General features: G+C 35.4%; 1 protein-coding gene across 1 annotated transcript in view; it reads left to right on the top strand.

The window, feature by feature from the left end:
* CACNA2D3 (calcium voltage-gated channel auxiliary subunit alpha2delta 3) overlaps nucleotides 1-24,497 on the top strand; it is a 582,709-nt gene that overhangs the window by 263,669 nt on the left and 294,543 nt on the right. Inside the window, exon 5 of the mRNA XM_087923863.1 lies at nucleotides 8,419-8,581. Coding sequence (XP_087779989.1) covers nucleotides 8,419-8,581 — 163 coding nt within the window. The remainder of the gene's footprint in view (nucleotides 1-8,418; nucleotides 8,582-24,497) is intronic.

Below are 24,497 nucleotides of genomic sequence, written 5' to 3'. Positions count from 1 at the left end.
CTGGAAGACTTCATTGACTCCATTATGCCTGGCAGGATTGTATTTTTTTTCCTTGTCATATTGAAGAGAGAGATGCATTGAATTATCTCAATAGCTGAAATAGCTGAAATAATGCATTGCTTTCCAAAATAATATAAATATTGTAATATTCCAATGAAAGCCAATCACAATTTGTGGAACTTTGCTAATTACAGGTAGTCCTTGATTTACAACAGTTCACTTAGTGACCATTCAAAGTTACAACACTGAAAAAATAACTTATGACCATTTTTCACACTTATGACCATTGCAGCATTCCCATGGTCACGTGATTTACACCGGGATGCTTAACAGCTGACTCACATTTATGATGGTTGCAGTGTCCTGAAGTCATGTGATCTTTTGTTACCTTCTGAGAAGCCAAGACCTTGGGGAAACCAGATCCACTTAACAACTGTTAATTTATGCAGTGATTCATTTAACAAATGTGGTGAGAAAAGTTGCAAAATGGAACAAAGCTCACTAAATAAATTTGTTACTTAGCAACATAAATGTTGGGCTCAATTGTGGTCATTAGTTGAGGACTAACCGCACTTTGCTATAGCTACCTTGAGATCAGGGGTGGGATTCTACTGGTTCTGTCTGGCTCTGTAGAACCAGCAGCTCAGAAAAGCAGCAGACATAGAACCGGTTCTATGTCTGCTGCTGTTTTGGCCCACCTGCCCACCTGGGCTCTTACCTGACCTTTATTTCCTGCTTTTTCAACCTCAGCTGCTTTGCGTGGCATAGCTGTGTTTGAAAAAGCAGGAAAAAAGTGCTGTTTCAACCGCTGCGCACCTGCGCGCAGCGCTGCTCAGCTGTCCTGGTAGCAAGCTAATGACGATTCACACTCGCGCATAGCAATCACTGAACCGGTAGTTAAACTGGTTGGATCCCACCTCTGTTTGAAATATTTTATTACAAAGCAAGCTCCAGAAATTCCTACAGTCTGCATATTTTACAAACCTCCATTTCCATTTATCTTTCACAGTTCTTTCTCCTCCTCAAATTGAAAAGAAATCTAGATAGCCTTTTTCACAGCTCCAGCAGCAATTGTTATTCACATTATAACTCAGGTTCAATTTATATAGTGCTAAATACCAATGATGACATATTTGGGGTAGATAGTCCCCTCCCCAATTTGAAACTATTCGATTGCTAAAAGCATATTCCTCACAAATCTATTGCCAAATACATAAGAGAAATAAGATCCTTATGAATTTCTCATATTTCTTGAAAAAGCCTGTAATTTTAATGTTTTCAGAAACTTGAGTGTTGGGGTGAGATGTACTACATATTCAGATTGTGCTGGTTTTGTAATTGTGGTATGGTTTGCTTCACAGCAAAAGCAATACCCCAAACTGTCTCTGATCATCTGTATCCCAAGTCTATGGATGGTGTGCCTTGTTTTGCTAGTGACTGGAACTATGCCATTATTAGCATGGTATTTATCAGAGAGTTTAATCTTCATAACTAAGTACAGTTAGGTTTTTTATTAGAAATATTTAATGGTTTTGTGTTGTGCTTGTATAATGCTTTTAGTCTATAAGCCATGCTGTTGTGAGCAATAACTATGTAATAATTAAACAAAAAAAAACACAAAAAAAACCCTGAAACTATTGCTTCATTTGTAGATAGATATTTTCTGGGTTGCATTGTTTTATTTTGTCAGTGATAAGAACAGTCTCGTGTTTCAATTGGCTGCGGGTGCTATTTCATATGATGACATTCTGTACTGAAAAGCCATCTAGTTCAGTAAAAAGATAAAAGACTGTGAAAAGAGAGATCAGAAATCTTGAAATTGCCTATAACAGAAGCTGGGTAACAGCACTGGTCTCCCGGCCTAAAGGATTCCAAATCTGAAATAGATAAAAAGAATGAACAGAATTTAAAGGATAGCACAGGGATTTTTTTCCCCAAGAATTTGGATGTATATATTTACATTACAATATGGCAAAATGTATGCATGCAGATCTGCATTGGTTTTTCCTAAGATGATCCATACATTATTCATTGATAGAAAAATACAATTGTGCTGGTGGATATGCAGCCAAAGCAACACTAAGAAATGGCTGTACATTTAAACCTTTTTTTATTCTTGGCATGATTGTGTATTGCTTGTCATGTGAGTTGCTTATTTGTAGACAGTAAATAAAACAGCTGTATTTCATCACCTAAGTTGTTTTTAGAGTAAACCTTCATGCCTTGAGCTAGGCTACAGTTTTGATTTCAAATAAATGAAAATGTCACACAAATCTGTATTGGATAATAAATGCTATTAATCAGGGGTGGGATTCAAAAATTTTAACAGCCGGTTCTGTGGGCATGGCTTAGGTGGCGGGCGTGGTTTAGGTGTTCATGTGACTGGGTGGACATGGCTTGGTGGTCATGTTATTGGTTGGGTGTGGCCAACTAAATATCGCTCACATTGAGGCACACATTTCCTCGCCTGGCCTCTCATGACTGTGGGGATGCTGCAACACTCGTAAGTGTGAAAAATGGTCATAAGTCACTTTTTTGAGTGCCATTTTAACTTTGAATGATCACTCCACACAAGCAAAGTATCAGCAAAGGAGGGAAAAAAAACTCCAGAGAAGTTCCTGAGACAGGAAGTCTAGTCCTGCCAAGAATGTAGTAAGGGTTAACAAAGAGACAGTTTCTGTAAGCAACAACACCAGAATGTTTCCTTTCTGCCTTCCTTACAGGATTAGGCCAGTAATTTCTTCTAACAACTGGTTCTCCGAACTGCTTATAATGTTAACAACCAGTTCTAGCGAATAGGTAGGAACTGGTAGAATCCCACCCCTGCTATTAATCTGTCTGGGGAGAAAATCCTTCATTTAAGAAGATATATGATATGATATGATATATTCTTAAATGTTGGCTGAATAATAATTCTAGATATATTTAGATTCAAATGGCTCTTTGTCAATAGTCATACTAGCATATTGTTCCATAGATATTTTAGATTATTTTATCAAGTTGGGAACATCCACATTCTTTGCAACAAAAATATTACTCTGTCAAATTTTCTTGTAAAAAATATTGTAAAAGTTAATTGACTTCTGGCTGTGAATTGATGTTAGTGCTGTAATATCTCTTGCATCTTGTACTTTTATTTTGACAAATGAAATTTAATTCCCACCTTTCAAAATAAACTAATAGCTAAACTGAACTAATAATTTGGGTTTTTTTTAAGAAGGGAAGGAAGGATTCTGTTCCAAGGGGATTTCTCATGTTGCTGAGAACAGTGTTTTTCAAAGTTGGCAACTTAAGTTGTGTGCACTTCAATTCCCAGAATTCCTCAGCCAATGTGAAGTCCATAAAACTTAAAGTTGCCAATTTTGAAAAACACTCTTCTAGAAGAAGTCCTTTTTTCTAGTTAAAATATAATTCTTGAAGACATGGTTTCAAATGATACTAGATGTTCTTGACCTAGTATCACAAAGCACTGGGGTATACATGATGTCATAGAATTCCCACTATGTTTAAGGAAGCTTTCATTATAGTTGATAGTTGTAGATTTTCTTTTAATATTTAGACTGCATTCTAAACAAATGCAAGCCCACTTATAACCTTTGCACCCTCCCAAGTTTGAAAGCATGGATGGTGGAATTTAATGATTTGTATAATCATCTTTATTACATTCCTTTTTCTGAGAGTTAAATGCATTATGTTTCATACACTTAAATCTGTACATCTAAAGCAAGAAATCTGCTAGATTCCAATAGTCTTCCCAAATAATGTAATTTATTCATTTAATTGGACTATTTAGCAGCTATCCAACTCAAAAAGTAACTCTGGGCAGTGTCCAAAACCATTAAACAAAAATATAAAAGAAAATATCACATACCATTAATTATGCAAACTAAAGCTATACTCCTATACAAAGGCCCATATGTCTGCAGATACACATATTTTTAAAGTATATAGCTGCCCATTTACCAGAAGAATTCTGGATTGTACAAGATAAAAAGACATTATGAATCTTACTATTATACACACTCTTCTGCTTTTCCCTCCTCCTCTCTCTTCCACACTTTTATACATATCAATCAAATGCATGCATCTTTAAGGACATTCAAAATTAATGGATCTAAGTATGGACCATTTTGAAGAACTGCAGAGTATTCTAGTTTTCTCTGGACCCTATCATTCCTAGGTGGGGGTTTCTTCTCCAGAAGAGCTTCAAGAGGTGGTCCACTATTGAAAGACCCCTCTCTTGTCCTGTCCATTATATACTGAATACTTGAATGATTTCTAGTTTGGAGGGGCTTTGTGTTCTGAAACTATGAAATTATATCTCCTGAACTGATAAATTATTTTGTCATAGTCTGGAGGGAAATGAAACATTCTGGAATTCAGAAGAGTCCACTCCTAGAGTGATAAACTATGCTTGCCCTTTGATAACATGCATTGAGATATAGATAAATATAATCCAAATAATTTATTTTCATTCTCTTTTTGAAGGGTGTTTATTCCATGTAAGTTCAGGGAAGGCACTGTTTGAATTCCATTTTACAAAAGTCGTGTACTGGTCAGTTGGAAGGATAAATGTTTAGCTCCTGATTTTTCTGCCTTTCCCTTAGCATTTTACATCCATAGAAGTGAAGATGATTGAAGATTGGCTTGAAACTGGTTTGTGAAGGATTGGAAGATGAAAAACAAATTTTAAGAAATGCTGCATCCGACTGTTCCATGAGTGTGAAAGATTAAAGGTCAACTATGTCAGACTGCCTAGGAGTAGATTAAAAATATGAATGGGACTGCAACATGCACATTTATGTATTAAAATAGGAAGAAGATCAAGAAAGTGATAATGTAGTTCTGTATTATCTTCCTTATAGAAGAAGATACTTTCCTTATATAGAGTTCTGCTTATGCTAAAATGCCTGCATCAGATTTACCATCTGACAAGAAGGCTTGTCTAGAAAGCAAGACAGACTTATCATCCAGCATCTGAATATTTACAGTACAACTGATTTAATAAAGATAAGGTGATAATGAAGGAATACAGGAAGACTTTATCTAGGAACAATTCCTAATGGATCGATACCAACTTGAGTGCAAGTAATATGAGGACCACTCCTGGAATTCATTCTCTTTACAGCAAAATACACTTTAGATTTCAAAGGACTGCTATATAATAAGGACAAATCAGTCAACATCATCTGTGAATAAAATGAAAGAATTAGGATATGTATATAAAAGCTGATTATACCAACGTATTACATCCAAAATGTCGTACTAAGATTTATTAGCAGAATAAATTCTGTAACAAAGTTATGGTATTGGGAGCGGCATTTCGTTACTACTGGATTTCACAGCTGCTCAAATTTGAACAGAACATTTCAGGACCCTGTATTTAAAATATCTGAAATAAGATATGAAAGCACTAATTGCTAGATTTTTTTTTAAAGGGCTAATGGTAAATATTTTAAAGAAACTTGTGTTAGATAAGGTAGAGTGATTTTGGTTAGAATTAGTCTTTGAACAATTTATCTCCAGGCACACATACTGTACTAGGGAAAATAGAGAAGGAGCTGAGTATCTCCTCACTGGTTGTGAATTGACTCTAGAAGGGAACAAAAGAGTTCACAGAGGTTCAAGCCTACATGAATCAATGGCTTGGGACTGCTGAAATCCTGCTGTTGAGAATATGTTGGGAGCTAACATTTCTCAGGGCTGAAATATCTGTTAAGTCAATCAGTATTCACTTAGTTCCAAGGATAAGGAGCATAAGGCAATGTTCATCAAGGTGTGGCAGAGATGGGAAGAAGTGTTATAATTAAGTTCTGCTGGTATTAAGTAAATCCACTTCATATTTACAGAGGACAACCAGTTGTTTCAAGGGAAGTTGTTTCATTCCATCAAAGATTGATATCTTTATTGGTCATACCTTACATTGAGCAACTTTTTCTGAAATTAGTCTTGGAGCCTGATGTTTGGTCCATTCCAGTTGGTATTTCTGATGATTTGTTCTTAAAGAAAGTCAGTGCGTGTGTTTGAGGAACCACTACAGATAACATTTTTAGGCACAGAAAGCCACATATATGAATGTGCTTCCGTTTCCCCCTAGTTGCTGGTTGATTTAACTCAGATGCTTCTGGCATTTGATATACAATGAAATTGTATAGCAAAACTGAAGCATAATCTCTGCAGAAGATTTTTAAGAAGAGGGTCAAAAGTTCTGTGATAGATCATGTACAATGATCTATGTACAATGTTTCAAAAGATTCCAGTGAGGTGTCAGCAATTTTCAAAAAGATTTAACAAACATTTGTCTGAATGTTGAAGGACAATTACCAATCAGTGTTTGATCAGATGACCCCAAAATCTGATCTGGTATAGGACAGCATTCAATATTTTTAAATGGTTTTAACAGTTTTTTTAAAAAAAGCGCAGTGCCTGAAACTATATTCTGCCTGAAATTGAGGATTTATGCTCTTGGATACAAATGTATTGAGTTAGATTGACAGTATAAGTAATTTCCTAAATTTAAAGACAGTGTAATTATAATCAAACCGTTGAATTATTATTTAACTGCTGCCTGTGATGAATTATTGTGTGAAGTCTTGCAAATATGATTAAGATCAATTGTTAGGAAAAATATGGTTAGGTGGTTAGGAAAAGTCATTAGGAAATTTGTATAGATCTTCGTTATGCAACTAAATCAGGAAACTATAGAAAATTGTATGAAGATCTTGGTTGGGTTTAGTACTTAATTTGGTACTGATTACAACGTACCAAATTAAGTTTGGTACTGATTACAAAGTACTTAATATAATGTTTGAGGTAAAGGTAAAACAGTACTATTACAACAAAACACATGACTTATTTAACACCATATTCTCTCTTCTGTTTTTATTTCACTGTTTAAAATCCTTGGTTACTAGAGACTTCACTTGTTCCAAGAACTTGATGTAGTCTCTGTTTGACCTAAAAATAATCAATATTATTATCTAAATTGCTTTTTGCTTATCTGTTATTTAATGTTGGAAGAAAAATTAAATCTATCCTGTAATCTGTAAATCTTTCTCCTTTAAATGTCATAGGGACATAAAAAGAACCCTGCTAAGTCATTCTGAGAGCAGTTTCATACCATGGGGAATTCAAAAGGAATATATGTGTGCAAAACTTTCTCCCACAAGTGGTCTCCAACAGCTGGTTTTTTTAACACATGTTTCCTCTAAATCTACATAATTGCTAGCTATTGATATTCCTAGCTATTCTCTAAAAATTAATTCAAGCCTTCTGAAGGCCTCACACAAGCAGGGCATCCTGCACTTGTCAGGAATGGGAAGAAGATGACCATGAAGATCAGCTGTGGGCAGCAGTGCTGGCAGAGTACAGGGAAGCAGAAGTCATAGGCAGCAGATCAGCAGGAGAAGCAGGGTGGCAAAACATAGGGCTATAGTGTTGGCAAGATGGCCAGAAGATTCAAAGATGAGGTAGGGAGCGAGGGCAGCTGAAGCATAGGTGTGTGCAGCAGACAGAAGAAGCATTCAATAAGAGCAATACCCACATAGAATGTCCACTTCTTGAATCCTTTCACATTTACCATTAAATGGGGACTGATCTAATTACTACAACCATGACTACCAAAAGGAGGACAGGATGAAAGGCTGAGTCAACCTTGAGCAGGTCAGGATCAAACTCCTGACTGTGGTCAATTAGCCTGCAGTACTGCATTCTAACCACTGTACTACCAGAGTTTTAGAATGCAGCTACTTGTGTGTTACTCTCATGTAACACCATGCTCCAAGAGCTGTCTGGTTGTTAGTTAGTTTCTGTGTGAAATTTAAATTGGCTATAAAGTCATTTTTGGTTTTGGATCTAGTATCTTTAGGGTTGTCCGTTTGATGTAGAATCTGCTTCCTCGGTGCCTACAAATAAGTAGTGACTTCTAAGAGTCTGCATTTATTGGTAAATGTGACAGGATTTAAGAAGTGGACATTCTCTGTGGGTACTCCTCTTATTGAATAGTCTTTACCAGGGTGAAGGATAGCCATTTCCTTTCAAGTGTTGCAGAACAATCTTATTTCAAACCATATTGGCTAAGTGTGGTGCTCTGAATATATGCAGATAGATGATTATGTTGTGTCATTGCAATTATATTATGATTACTACCATATTATTTTAGACTGCTAATAATAATGATATCTATTCCAAACTGTGAGTTTCTTGGAATTATCTATAACTGAACTGATAAAAACATCAATCAATCATAATGTATGCATAACTTTCAGGATCAGTGATGGTTTACTTCTATGTAATAATTTATGAAATTGTTGTTCTGGCCTTGTTGTACATCAACATTGTGGGACCCAATGTTAGACAGACTTTAGGTTTTATCCAAGTATATTAACAAATCAGTTTATCACTGGTTTTCCATTTCAGTATGAATATTTCAATGCTGTTCTCATTAATGAACGAGATGAAGATGGAAACTTCTTAGAACTGGGAAAGGAATTCATCCTTGAACCAAATGATCATTTCAATAATTTGCCTGTGAATGTCACATTGAGTGATGTCCAAGTGCCAACAAATATGTACAATAAAGGTAAGGAAAATGTTTTCTAATATATCATTTAGCAATGTCAACATACCTTTGTTAATACCAATTTCTGTTGATATAATATCCACTGAAAATGGAGATGAATGCATTTCCACCAAAACTAAAGTTTTGATATCTTTAAAATAAAGCTTAATAAAATATTTATTTAATAGTTCAATCATAAAAATAATGTGTGTATAATTTCCCATTTTAGTGTTGCATCTTCATTTGGGTTCTGTATAGGATGTTTGGGGATAGGCATAATAAACTATAATCTTCCATTTAAAATTATTATTGTTGGATGACCAATTCTTTGATAAAGTTGGAATATCAATGGTGAGACCAAGTGTATTGCAAAATAAGCATCTTCTCCATTGACTACATTCTACACAATGATCTACAAACTCTCAAGGTTTTGCTAAATATAAGCAGTAGCTTTATGGAAGTATTCCGTCTCCCTTCTCATTGATCTAATATTTGCCATTCAGTATTTTCAGACAAAAATCCTACTCACTGAGTGAAATGACAGCTATATATGGAGGGAAATTACTATTTAATAAACAGTACTAGTACTGATGTACACAATTGAAAGAAGGTGGAAAAGACCCCAAATATTTCTTACACCAATCTTGTATCTTGGGCAATTCAACTTCTTTGCATAACAGAGCATAGTCCTTTGTTATATTAGCTTAGCCTGCTTTAAAAGGCTATTCTCATTCTCTGAAAGGGAAAACATATTTCACATTTGCCCTCATATGTGATATATAGAATAGCTTAAGTTGATATTGCATCAGTCATCACTGATTTTATTTTCTGTTTATCGATATCCCACCTTAATTATTTTTATAAACAACTAAAGGCCTGCAAATATATCCAACACATCTTATTTTCCCCATAACAATAACTCTGCGAGGTAAGGTTAGCTAAGAGAGAGTGATTGGTCCAAGGTCTCCCAGTTGGTTTTCATGGTAAAGACAGGAATTGAATTCATGATCTCTTGCTTTCAAGCCAGCTTCATGACTAAGGTAGAACTATAATTCACAATCTCCTAGTTGCTAGCTTAGTATCTTAATCACTGCACCAAACTGATTCTTAATAGCATGTGAGACTTAATTCTAACTTTCACCTCATGGAGTGTCAGCTAAGACCATTTTTAAGATCTAATTTAACCATACCAGCTGTATTACTATGGCAGGAAATGCCTAGAAAAATGTTTTATTTCCAGTTATGCAAAGATGCTTTGACAAAATGCTTGTCTACTACCTACATTTACATCTTTCTGGACACCAACTTCTTTTAGTCTCCAAGATATTTTACTTATTGGCTTTATGCTGATCTGCTATTTAAAATCTTAGCATTAATATTTCATTATGTGCTGTATACTTTATTAAGTTTTTGCTTGAATTATAGTTTTCTCTTAAAAAAAATTAAGGTTGAGTACATATTTATTGCACACAAAATGATCAGTGGGATTTGGCATCAAACCTGCTGTTTCTTTCAATAATTTTCAATTGTTTAATCACATTGTAGCATGCGATTAACTTTTTGTTTAGCATTGTTTCATTATTGCCACAAATTCATAGATATTTTCTCCCAAGATAGCAGAAAAGGTTGAGTGTTTCATCGTCTTGAAAGCTGCCTTTCATTTGAAGAAATGGTGTATCATAAATAGGTAGATCTTATCCAAAATGGGGTTTAGGATCTAACCCTTTCAAAGATATGGTCATCCATTCTGACATCCTTCCTACTTTTTTCCTCCTTCCGCTCAGCAGATTACAATAGCACCTTTTGCCAGTAAAACTGAAATAATGTCAGGCACAAAGAATCATGATCAATTGTTAAGTCCCAGTTAAGACAATTTATTGCTCAAGCCTATACACAAGAATCTAGTTACTATTGCTGCTAGATAAGAGTTAATGGAATTCAATGAAGGTTGGTCTTGGATTACTTGTGGCAACGTAATGACTCCAGACTGATTACTCTTTTAACTCTGCCCCCAGACTCTGCCTCTTCTACAATTAATTGCTGATAGGAGCTGCTCTTAGGACTCTTGAAATTAGACTGAGGGCCAAACATTGCCTACCCTTGGTGGAAGCATTTCTGATCATCTTTTAGCACAATTGTTTCAGGGGACTGACTATTTGTTTAATTTTTTTAAGTTAGGATCAACTTATTAAAATATAAGGAACAGAGTACAGGAGACAACCAAAGCCTTTTATATTAAATTTGCCTCTTCCAGTGTTCAAGCTTTGTTTATTCTGCCATTGCACTGAAAAAAGGCCTGTTTCTCAACTGTAACAGATCATTGAAATTCAGTTGTATGTGTTTGTGTGTACGTGTGTGAATAATCTCCCCTCAGCTCTGCAACCTCTCTCACCTAAATACCTGGGCTTGTCATAGTTCCATTTGGGCTGTATTTGGGCCAACTTGTATACATTTGCAATTTTATAACTGCTTCTTTATCCAAGAAAGTAGCCTGATGTCATTGTGGGAGTTTAACTAAAGCCAAAAACAAAACAAAAAAGCATCTGGGGAAGTAATGTATTAAAATGAAATATATCTGTAAAACATTCAAAATCTCTGTAAAACATTCAAAACAAAGTAATACATTTTATAGCAATCCATATAAAAACATATTTCTTCCAATCCTGCTATAAATGAAAAAAAAATCTATATAATATTTTGAGTAAACAATTTGGGGGAATTCCCCATCAGCTCAGAAAATAACTCCCAGTGGAATACCACACTTTCTGCATTTAAAAAAATAATCGCTGTCCTTCCCCCATCAATCTCTTTACACTCTATTGAGTTTTTAGAGTATTCAGAAAATTATTTTACCTGGGTTGCCAGAATTTCAGCAATTTTTCCATGATAAATGGTAAATATTTTTAGGAATATCTTTAGGCATTATTTTCAATGGGATATACAGTATGTTTTAGTTCAATTCAACAGATAAAAATAAAACAGACAATATATTGCTGCAAAATTGTACTTTTAGCTTTCATATCAAAATATGCTGAAGAAAGATATGTAGTGATCTGGACTAATTCCTAGTAATTATATTGGGTTATGCTCACTGACACAGTATAATATGGCAAATTATGTATCAATGACATCTTAAAAGTATTTAGCATTTAGTATTTATTTGATTTGTCAATCGCTTACAAAATACAGGTATAAGAAAAAATATAGTTTTGAATACACGTGATAGATACTTATAAGAAAAATAAAAAACAATAGGACAGGGACGATAGGCATGATTGGTGCGTTTATACACGCCCCCTACAGGCCTCTTAGGAAGGGTGTGAAGTCAATAGTAGGCAGTCTAAGGTTAAAGTTTTTGGGGGTTGGGGAAGAAACCACAGAGTCAGGTAGAGTATTCCAAATATTGACCACTCTGTTGCTGAAGTTGTATTTTCTGCAGTCAAGTTTGATGCGATTAACCTTGAGTTTGTATCTATTGTGTATCTATTGTATTGTTATGATTAAAGCTGAAGTATTCATTTGCAGGTAGGACATTGCAATGTATGATTTTACATACTATATTTAGATCGGACCGGAGGCGGCATAGTTCTAGGTTTTCTAGGTTTAGAGTTTCAAGTCTGGTGGTATAAGGTATTCTGCAATGAGTAGAGGAGCAGAGAGCTCTTCTTGTGAAATATTTCTGGACTTTTTCAATTGTGTTAATATGAAATACATGATATGGGTTCCTGACTGATGAGCTATATTCAAGTATAGGTGTAGCAAATGTTTTGTATGCTCTAGTTAGTAGTGTGATATTACCAGAGAAGAAGCTACGTAGGATTAGATTAACAACTCTTAATGCCTTTTTGGCTATGTAGTTACAGTGGGCTCTAGCACTTAGAACATTAGAGATGAGTACTCCAAGGTCCTTGACAAAGTTTGGATCCTCAACAAGGTCTTGACTATTTAGCTTGTATTTTATTTTCTGATTTTTTCTGCCAATATGTAACACAGAGCATTTATTTGTTGAGATTTGAAGTTGCCATTTGATTGACCATTCTGATACATAGTCAAGGTCTTTTTGAAGGGTAGTAGTATTGTCTGTGGTGTTGAATAGCTTTACATTATCAGCGAAGACAACACAGTTGCTCTTAGTATGATCACAGAGGTCATTTACATAGAGTATGAAGAGAGTTGGTCCTAAAACACTGCCTTGGGGGACACCACTGTTGACAGGTACAGAATTTGATAGGACACTCCCAATTTTGACCATTTGTTGTCTGTTTGACAGGAATATTTTTATCCAGTTATGCAGGTGTCCAGAGATACCATAGGATTTTAGTTTTAGTAGTAGTTTGTCGTGTACCACTGAATCAAAGACTTCACAGAAGTCTATGTAGATTGTGTCTATTGCTTTGCCCTGATTGAGTTGTTTAGTCCATATGTTTTTGCAGTGTAAGAGTTGCAGATTACAGGATAGTTTTTTTTCTGAAAACGAATTGTTTATTAGAGAGTAGGTTGTTTGCCTCTGAGTGGAGGATAATGGATTGGTTAATAATTGATTCCATGACTTTACAGGTCATGGACTTTGCAGCATAACGAGATTTGTCTGTAATTTTCAACTAGGCTGGGGTCTCCCTTTTTGAAGATGGGGATGATGACTGTGGCTTGTGACCATAGTTTTGGCAAGGAGCTGGTCCTGAAAGATTTTTTAAAGATTATGCTTAGAGGTTCGGCTATGGCAGTGGATAGCTTTTGGAAGAAGTAGGCACATATTCCGTCCGGTCCAATAGATAGGGATGGTTGTTAGGAATATGAGTCACCTAACAACTATTTGGGTTGGACAATATATAAACCAGGATAGACATTTTAATACTGTCTCCTTAAGAAAATACAAAAAAGTGTAATTGGGTGTGGTTTCTCAAATGGCTATAAGATGGAGCCAGAAACCTGGGTTGTTTAGTCTTAGTCTCAGAAGAGAGTGTGAGTCTCTGTTTTCCTTCTGTTGGAGAGTATTGCCGTTCTTTCTAATTGACTGATATTTTTGGATTTGATGTAAGTCTGTTACTGAACTGTTTTTGACACTGGACTTTGTTATTGGATTATTCCTGGATTGAAAACTGACTGATCTTATCTATGAATGACTTTGACTACTTGTTTGAACTTTGCTATTGAAAGTAAAAAAGCTACATTTCCTGTACAGTGTATCTGTGTGCTGTGTGTGTATTATTCAAACACTTCTCTCAAATATGTCTCCCTGTATGCGCTCATTCTCCTAACGGGGAATTACCTCAACACTGGTTATGGGCCCAGGCCATACCAGGCTCAGATAACTGAGAGTTAGTGTGAATACACAATACTGTTTACAGACAGCTGTTTACTGTTTAATTGTGGGTTACTATCCTGGTAAAGATGGCACAAGACACTTCAACAAGTCTATCACTGATAACCCGGTTAGATGGAACAAACTATGTTTCCTGGTCTATGAAGTGCAGTCTACTTCTGCGTAGAGAAAGTTTATGGACTGTAGTTCAAGATCCACCGGATGTAAATGCTTGGGATTGAAATAATGAGGACGATGCCAAGAAGCTTGCTGACTTTAAACAGAACAACGAACGAGCTCTTTGTATAATTGGACCAGTGGCTAGTCCATATTTGTGGAGAAGAGTCTGCTGCTAAGCGTTGGGAGAATTTGAAGAGGATTTATGTTTGTGACACATACATCTTACACGTAGGTGCACACATACAGCTTACACGTAAACTGTTTAAAGCACGTCTTCTGAAAGGTGGAGCTATGTTAGCTCATTTGAACTTCATGAAAAGAACTTTTCAAGAGCTACATGAAAAGGAACTGATATTTGCAGAGCTGCATCAAGTTTACATCATTCTTTCCTCATTGGATGAAAGTTATGATGATTATGTATCTTCACTGGAAGTCCTGCCCAGAGATGAACTGACATTGACTGACATAACCGGAAGATTGTTAGAAGAAGCAAGAAGATGGTTGGATAGGGACCAACTGAGGAAGGAACAACCACAAGAAGAGGATTTGTCTTCAACTGCCTATACTGTTAGGAAATGTTTTTCTTGTGGGGCTAGAGGACATATAGCTAGATTCAGTAAGAAAGGAAAAAGACAGAATACTGGTAATCACCAGAAGGCCAAGAAATATGTTAGTTTAGCTATGTCTAGCAATTGAACTGTAAACCATGATTTGTGGGTTGTTGATAGAGGAGCATCGCAAAGCTTTACCAAAGATAGAAAAAGGTTTGTAAAGATGTCTATGAGTAAGCAACATGTATCATTGGCAAATGAATGGAAGATGAAAGCATCAGGTGAAACTACTGCATATTGTTCTTGTATAAACGGACATTTAACTATGTTATATGTACCTACACTGAAATTTAATTTGTTATCAGTAAGGGCTTTAGTTAATCTTGGTTATGTAGTAACCTTTAGAGGAGATAACTGTATAATAGAGAAAGAGGGTAAACGTGTTACTGCTAATTTAGAGAATGATAATATATGATGACCAGTTGAAAATGGCTAACACAATGTTAAGCCACATAATGAATGTATACATTTACTGCATAGTTGTCTGGGGCAGATTAATTTCAAAATGCTCAAACAAATTGTTGAAATGTCAGAGGGAGTAAAATTGAAACCCTGCAGCAAGTATTTAAACTGTAATGCTTGTAGCCAAAAAAGAGTAAGGTTACTCCAGCAAACAGACTTAATGGGTTTAAGACCAAAGAACCTTTAGTGGTTGTGTTTGCTGACATAATTGGTCCTAAGAAGCCAAGTTTAGGAGGTGCCTGCTATATTTTGAGTATTATGGACCAATACTCACGATACGGTTTCTGCTATCTTATGAAAAACAAAATAGAAACATTCCAACATTTCTTTAACTGGCTAAGGTTTGCTGAGAGAAAAATGAAAAGTAAAGTAATTACTTTAGTTACTGATAATGGGACTGAGTTTGTAAACAAAAGATTCCAAACAATGTTGAAATTGGCTGGTGTTGAGCATAAACATTCTGCACCTTACAGACCATAACATAACTCATTTGTAGCACGAAGACGGCAAACGTTACAAGCCATGACTCGCACTATGTTATCTGATTCAGGTTTACCTGAAACACTGTGGGGTGTGCCATAATGTGTAGTAATCATATTTTAAACAATGTAGTTAACACAACAACTGGAGAATTGCCATTCACTTGTTGGCATAGCAGAAAGCCAAATTTAAGTTACCTACACACATTTGGAGCTCCAGCATGGGTGCATATTCCCTCACCAGTAAGACTGAAAGGGCAACATAGAGCTTAGAAGTTATTTTTTGTAGGTTACGAGGCTAACCATAGATCACTTAGATTTTGGGAGCAAGGCATAGCTCATGTTTATTGTAGTGCTAGTGCAAAATTTCTAGAGCACGTTGGGTGGGATAAACTGGAACAGGAATCCATCAATGATATCATTATTGAATCCAAATAGTCCCTGAAGTCCCTAAAATCAGTAAACCACAAATAGCCATTAAAGAGAAAGAACAGGAGGAAGTAGAACAGGCACAGGAGGAGGTAGAAGAATGGGAGCAGGTGGCACAGGAAAGTCCACCAGTTAGCCCTGTATTACCAAGACGTTCATCCCGAATAACATGACCACCTGATAGATATCAGGCTAGTGTTATATGCCAAGTGAATACAGTTCCAACTAACTATAGTGAACTAAAACTGTATCCTGCTAAGGATCAGGCTGCTCGGCAGAAAGCAATGGGTAAGGAACTGGATTCATTAAAAAAGTTAGAGGTATGCGAAAATGTTAAGTTACCACCAGGTAAACATGCCATAGGATGTAAATGGATATATAAACTTAAGACAGCTGTTGATGGGACTGTTAGCCATAAAGCCAGGTTAGTAGCACAAGGGTTCAATCAGGCAGCAGATGACTATGATGAGGTGTTTGCACCTAGTCTGAAGGCTGCTACATTAAGGGCAGCATTAGTGTGGGCAGCTAAGGAGAAATACATTATAAATCATTTAGATGTAGAGACTGCTTATCTGCATGCTCCGTTGCAACACACTATATATTTAAAGAAACCTTTAGGTCTCAAAAATGATAATACAACTGATTATTGGAAATTAAAAAAGAGTCTTTATGGTTTGAAGCAGTCAGGATATGAGTGGAAGCAATGTAGAGTTAAAGAATTAACTAAGATAGGTTTTGTAGCTGGCATTGCTGATCCATGTTTGTTTAAAAGAGAAAGTAATGGTGTAATTTCATTGTTGCTATTGTTTACTGATGACATAGCATTAATCACCGAAACTGAGCAAGAAGCTACTAAAATAATCTCACTGTTAGAACAGAAATTTAAGATAAAACAGTTAGGAGAAATCAAACAATATCTTGGTTTAAAGATAGATAGAACTAGGGGAGGATACAAAATCTCACAGGCAGATAATATTAACCAATTACTAAAAAAGTTTAAAATGGAACTTTGTAAGCCAGCTAAAACACCAATAAGTCAGTTTAGCCATAGTGATGTTCAAAGTCCTATTTTTGATAAGAACATTCATCAGTCCTTGATTGGTAGTTTATCTTATCTCAGTAATTGGTCAAGGCCAGATATTGTTAATCAATTAGCTAGATTTCTCACTGAGCCAACTGAAAGCTGCTAAACATATGTTAAGATATCTAAAACAAACCAAGTATTATGCATTGTATTTGGAGCCTAAAGATGAACTGAGTTTAACTGCATATGCTGATGACATAAATACATGAAAATCTATATCGGGTACTGTAGTATTGTTGGGAAAAGCATTGATTGGATAGAAATCCATTAGACAGAAACATTTAAGTTTATCAACAATGGAGGCTGAATTCTCATGTTTGTCTTTCCTATGTACAGATTTAGTTTTGTATAAGCAATTACTATTTGACATGGGAATTGATATCACAAATTCTATTGTAGTTTATGAAGACAACCAATCAGCAATACAGATGGCTTCAAATATTGCTGTTAAAACAAGAACGAAACACATAGATTTAAGATATTTAAATGTGAGACAATGTGTGCAAAGTTACAATGATTAAGCTAGAATACTGTATGTCAGAAAATAATATAGCAGATCATTTTACAAAGGCTCAAGGCTCTGTAAAGCATAAGGCTTGCTGTGAGGATTATGGACATAGAATGTAAGGTTATATATATTGTCTTACCCAAAAGGGGAGAATGTTAGGAGTATGAGTCACCTAACAGCTATTTGGGTTGTACGTTTTTTTGGCACTGGACTTTGTTATTGGATTATCCCTGGATTGAAAACTGACTGATCTTACCTGTGAATGACTTTGGACTGCTTGTTTGAACTTTGCTATTGAAAGTAAAAAAGCTACATTTCCTGTACAGTGTATCTGTGTGCTGTGTGTGTATTATTCAAACACTTCTCTCAAATACGTCTCCCTGTATGCACTCATTCTCCTAATGGGGAATTACCTCAACAATGGTTTTAAACTGCGCAGTGCTTTTTCAACAATGTCTTCTGTAAAATCGATATGTATTAGATCATTGTAGTTGTCTGTGGTTCGACTAGGAAATACTGGGCTTGATCCATTGCTGTTTACAAATACTGAGCCAAAGAATGTGAATTTAATTGAACAGTGTATTTAACAATTAGTGTAATTAATTAATTAGGCTGATTGTTGCTTAGCATAATTACTTGACTAGAGAGATTATTGTAATTGATTAATTGGTGTGATATTGGCTATACTGATTACCCCCAAAAATTTATTAAGCAAAGCCCCCATGCCAGTAAAAAAAATCCAATACCAAACCACAACTTAACAAAAAAAGATCCCCACCAATGAACCACAAGACTCCTGCACATGCTCCTACACATGCTCTGTAAAGATTAATGAAAATTCCATCAAACATTCTCTATGTGAAAAATATGCTCATCATGACTGCCTGGAATTACCCAAGCAAATGACTCAATTCCTAGAAACATCCAATTATGTATTTCCATTTTTCTGCCCATCATGCAAACCCGAACTGTACAAACATATAGCCCTGTTTGAAAGAGTTGACTCTATAGAAATGAAAATATCATCCCTTGACACCATAGTAGCATCCCTGGACCTTTTAAATGAAAGTTTAACTAACCTTGAGAAAAAAAAAAGACACAACACAAAAACCTGAACAACCAATAGCTACAAACCAACAACTGCAACCTAATCCAATAGCTACAAACCAACAACTGCAACCTAATCCACAAAACACCTTAAATCCAACAAATAATGATATCCCAATCCTCATGAGAGAAGCTGTCGAGTGCGAACGAAAGTGTCCTAACGCCATCTTATTTGGTCTAGAGGACATCAATAACAATGATGATATCACAATTCTCCAGAACATCATCAGTGACTATCAAGCATCAACCATCTCCCCTGATGAAATATATTTGACATTTCTCGCATTGGCCAAGAGGTCAAAAACAGAGATGGCTCTGTGGCCCCATGCTTCTGCAGGGTCATTTGCAAAAATGAATTAAGCAAACGTAAATTCATTTATACTATAAATTCACTCACCAAAAACAACGCCAACCATAAAAACCTCTGATCTCATCCTGACCTAGCCTTACAGCAAGGATGATTATAGAGACCCCGGTACTGACGAGCCACACTGCCTTACCTTCTAATAAGGATGGGTCGAATTGCAGATCGTTGAGCACTTTTGAATAGACCTTTTTTTACTTATGCAAGCACAAACATGATCCTTTTGTTAGCAATGTATATCTGCAAATGTAGCCGCTTTTTCCTTGTCCTTTATCCTCATGTCACGAATTTTTTAACCTGAATATAAAACCCACCTTGGAATGAAAGTTTATAAGAAATAATAAATATATGTTTCTACAACCCAATTACACATCTTACTTTATTTTCAACATACTTCTGAAATTAGTTTAAAGGGTGTATTCCATCATTACATTCTGGGGAGAACTTTTCACTCAGTATGAGCCTCAGTTGTATCTATTACTCTATAGGATACAAGTAATGAAACAATAGCAGCAGCAACAAAACCTATCCATATTTGCATTGGATGAATGCAATGAATAGCATAAATTGAACTTTTATTCTTTCACAGGTATCTTTTAGATACAGTAAATTGAAAGTTGATTTATAACACAGAATCCTGAAACTTAAAAACCTATTACTATGCCTCCTTCGGTTGTGTATTACTCAATAGGTCTGCAAAATACTTCTCAATGTTGGTACAGTAAACATTTCTGGAATACAGATAATGGATGGGAAAGGGAATTGTGTATTCATTCTTTCAAGTCACAATCCTGATGTCACTGTGTTGGAAGACTAGTTGCTGGCTTTGTTTAGCTTTATATTATAGGTGGGATTGGGATTTTAGCCACATTCTGTTGGTGTATGAGAGTGGACATGTACTAAAATTTTTGAAAAATGTAGAATGTATTTTCTTGGTTTACTGGCTTTTTCTTCTCCTTTTTTTTTTTGTTATTTCTGAATGACTTATTTATTTGCCCCAATAGAAACAAGCAAAAAATGAACAAACATATTTTAGCTTTGTTGACATCACCCAATCTTTTCTGTGATGTTTCATTCATGGACAAGTATGATAAACTACAATTATCAGCTGCAGACTTAAATACAGAAAGCATAACCTCAGTTCAGACATGAGTATGGGAATAAATCACTTTATTTACACAATGAATAATTAAAATATTGTAAATAATGTCACTATGTCATTATGTGCTATACAAATCTGACAAATGAATAAATAACATAATAAATATCAGTAACCAATATAAAATAATAAAATATTCATGGTAACAATATAAATAACAAAACTTTCACAGTAAACAAACATCTATAATGAAATTACAATAAAATCAGTCACTAGTTAATGGTTCCATAATCATATGTGATCTCAACTAATACTCCAGTTCACAATCAGCAGTTTACATATTAAATGACCCTCAATGATTAAAGGTACTTTGGAATTACTCAATCTTCTGTTTTCCGGAAGCCGTGCATTGAAAATTGCTAGGTGCCAACCCGTATAGGTCAAAAGATTACAGATTGCATTGAAGTCTACTGGAAAGCAGAGCATGTTAAGCTTCCATATAGTTTACTCATTTCATGATCACAGCCAAATAATACAGCGATAAAAATAACAATGTGCCTAACAGATATAACATAGAATTAAAGCCAGGCAGAAATTGGAAAAGAAATATATATTAAGTGCAGTAAATAGGAGTCTAGATAGGTCCCTCTACAAGAATCTGAACTACTAATGGTCAAAGCAAATTGGCAATAGGTAAGTCAGCAGAATTCAAGGTGGAAAAAAAGGCAAGTGAATTTATTTATTTATTTATTAACAATTTTATGTTAATACACTAAAAAGAATAACAGAGTTGGAAGGGACCTTGCACATCTTCTAGTCCAACTCTGTGCTCAAGCTGAAAACCCTGTACCATTTTAGATCAGTGCTTGCCCAATCTCTTCTTAAAAACATCTAGTGTTGGAGCACCCACAATTTCTGGAGATAAGTTGTTCCACTGATTAATTACAAATAAACACTGTTAGGAAATTTCTCCTTAGTTCTAAGTTGCTTCTTTCCTTGATTAGTTTGAATTCATTCCTTCTTGTCCTACCTTCACATGCTTTGGAGAATAAGCTTCTTCTTTGTGGCAGCTCCCTAGATATTGCTACTATGTCACTCCTAGTTTTTCTTTTCATTAAACTGTTCTTGGTACGTTTTAGCCTCCAGGCCCCTAATATTTGATGCTTTTCTCTTCACTCTTTCTAGAGTCTCAACATTTTTTTAATATCATGACGATTAAAACTGGATAAATATTCCAAGAGTGATCTTACCAAGGCATGATAAATAATATAGCTGCAATAATCAACATCTCCTTTTTTGTATATATAGTAGTTGATGAGTTAGAGATTAAACACTGGAATAATGGGTAGTGAGGAAAATGACTGAAATCTTGCAAATCAACTTTGGCAGGACAGTTTATAACTTGTAAGAAGTCAAAGGAATATAGAGCAATAAGTATAGGAAGGAAATTCTTTTAAATACTTTTAGAGATTATGAAAGCATAACCTTTTTGTCCATTAATCATTCCATGTTCAAGGTGGCTAACTATTTATTTATTTGATCATCCAAATTGTCAATATACAAAACAAGAATATTTGTCACATTCCTCCTTTTAGAATTTTGGCGTAAGTTTTTACTCAACAGAATAGAAACTGTCTCAGAGTAAATAAAGAATATATCTAAATCTGAAACAGAAAGATGGAATTCCATCTGGTCATATTATTTTTATGCTACATACACCTTAGTAATTGGCTTTTGAAAAAGAATACTTTGTAAAAACCAGGGTTTTTTCCCAGTTCAGATCTCTGTGGAATTTATATTTCTAGCTTGAACAATTTGTTTGCTTCTCCCAATGCAAGGGTCATGCTGGAAGAAATTGGAGTTAAAATGTCTCCTGATCTCTTCAGCCCAGTGAAAATAAGAGAAGATTGTGGGGGTGGGGGATGGGGGGAGGGATATCATTCCATTATGAGGTTTCTACTGGCTTACTTTGTCTTAAGAGTGAGTTGCTAAAAAGTGATAAATGCATGCTGTATTCAAAGCTCTGATTGCTTTAGAGAATAAATTATCCGGAGTGTATGAGCCTTGTCAAAAATATATTGAAATGTGATGAACCACAGCCACTGCAGATAAAGCAGGTTGGGTTACTTTTTTTAACCGTTTAAAAAGAACAATGAGTATCATTCAGTCATCATTCCCACAGCTTCTTCCAAGTGGATTGTCAAGCTAAGATTATCAATTTTTCTTGAATATTATAACCAGAGCCTTTTTCATCTTTCAAATGCTATACTCTGATTATAAAATACAATTGGCAGTTAGACAGAAATTACTTCCTCCAAGGCACTTAAAACATGAAAATAAAATCTCAGCAGTCAATTACAGAGTATAATTTGTTGGCTTTCATGCTTGATAATCCTTTAGGATACTCAAAATTCATATATGCTGGATAGACAATTTGGGAAGGGGATGGAAAAAACAGTCCACCACTGTAAACTTAATCTGTGAAATACTAAAATGTCTTTAAGTGGTACATTGATTATTAGTTACTTGGGATTGCTTGCTGTTTACAATTGTTTAGTCCTTGCACTTTCTGTAAAAGTATTACCTGTACTGAATTATTTCATTCCTGCCAGTATCACAGTTGTTTATTATGAAGGAACAACCTCTCTCAAATTCATGGGGATAAAATCTACTATCATGTGGCCTGCAAATTAATAAGGATGTGGGATGCAATCAATATTGCTTCAGTACTGAGGAGCTCTGAAGCTACCTTCTCAGCAGCCATAAAGGGTTGGAACATGGTAAGAAGCAAGGGTGATTGAAGATAGAATAGAATGGATTGGAAATCTAGTTTTGCAGTTGACTGCTTCTGGCAATCTTGTATTGGAGGCAATTTGTAACAGTTTATTCAACCAGAAGCTGTAAAAATAATTCACTTGACACCGAGGTAATTATGGTAACATGGGTAATATTAGTCAAAAATTATTTTGGTGGATCATTTTGAATTTTGGCATATCCTTCATCTGGAAGTAGAAGAAAATTCCATCCCCAACATCAGCCCTTTTACAAATAAAGTACTTTGTACCTTAAAGGGCACAGTTGCAATGTGTGGCTATAAAAGCATGAAAGCTATGACATGAGATCAGATGAAGCTGTTTGGTTGTATTTGTCAATCTTTAATATACTGCAAATTTATTCACCTTCGGGGGGAAACAAATCCTAACAATAAGCAGTAAAGAAGTGCAGGCAACTTTATGTACCATCCCTCACTGTCATACTTATGTGTTGGGGGTGCCACATTTTGGAGGTTTTTGGAGGATTGGAGACTTAAGAAGCAGGATTTAATTATGGTAGATGAAGTGGCCTGCACCTTATTTCTATGACTGTCATCACTTTCTTCCAATACCATAATTTATTACTTTACAAAAAGTACAGCTTTAAAAATAAGCTCAATTATGGGCTATGCTCAGCTGGAAAAAAATGGTCCAGTGTAGGGTTGGGATAAAATTAAAGATAAGTCATAGAACCCAAGGAAATATCCCCTCCCCCCCCACTCTCACTCTCACTCAAAATTAAAACTTCCCTTACAAGAAGTAGCATGATGTAGTGGTTTAAGTATATTGATTCAAAATCAGAGGGGCCTGAATTCAATTCCACCCTCAGCCATGGAAGCTTACTTTGGTCTCTCTCATCTGATGCTACCTCAGATAGTTGTGTTGTAGGGATAACATGAAGGGATATCCTCATAGAAGCTGCCCTAGGTCCTAAAAGAAAAGAGGGATATCCGTCACATATATGTACAGACACATGATTTTCTCCATCCCCATAAATATTTAGTTCAGTATGTTTCTTAAATAGTTTGCTTTTCTAATGTGCAGTTTATGTTATATAATATTTATACATTATGTATGCAATGTACAGTATACAATACTTTCAGCTATTGCAGGCAAGCAGATATCAGGTATTTTATTCTGTATTCTCAGAACAATCAACTGTGTAGGTATGCAAGATTAATTGAATCCCAAATCTGCACCTGTACCTAGATCTGAGACAATGTAGAACCTATTGCAGGTATTACATTGCTACTCATTCCCAGAGTTCCATGGAGGTTGCATGTCAACAAAGTATAACACTAAAAATACAAACATCAGAAACTTCAATACATGTGTCACACATTTATGCGATGTAGACACTCATCTCTAAATGCACTTTCCACAAGTCTTCTAGTCAACCATAGCGATCTCTTTCATTCCCACTCAACCTCTTTCAGGTTGTGTGTCTATTTATGTAAATATATCTATGAATGGCTAGATCTGTTGGGAAGTTGAAGAAT

Source organism: Pseudonaja textilis, chromosome 2, assembly GCF_049901715.1.
Source record: "Pseudonaja textilis isolate UNSWEBS1 chromosome 2, rPseTex1.2, whole genome shotgun sequence".
In the NCBI taxonomy this organism is placed as follows: Eukaryota; Metazoa; Chordata; class Lepidosauria; order Squamata; family Elapidae; genus Pseudonaja; species Pseudonaja textilis.
This window is presented reverse-complemented; position numbering and strand designations above follow the sequence as displayed.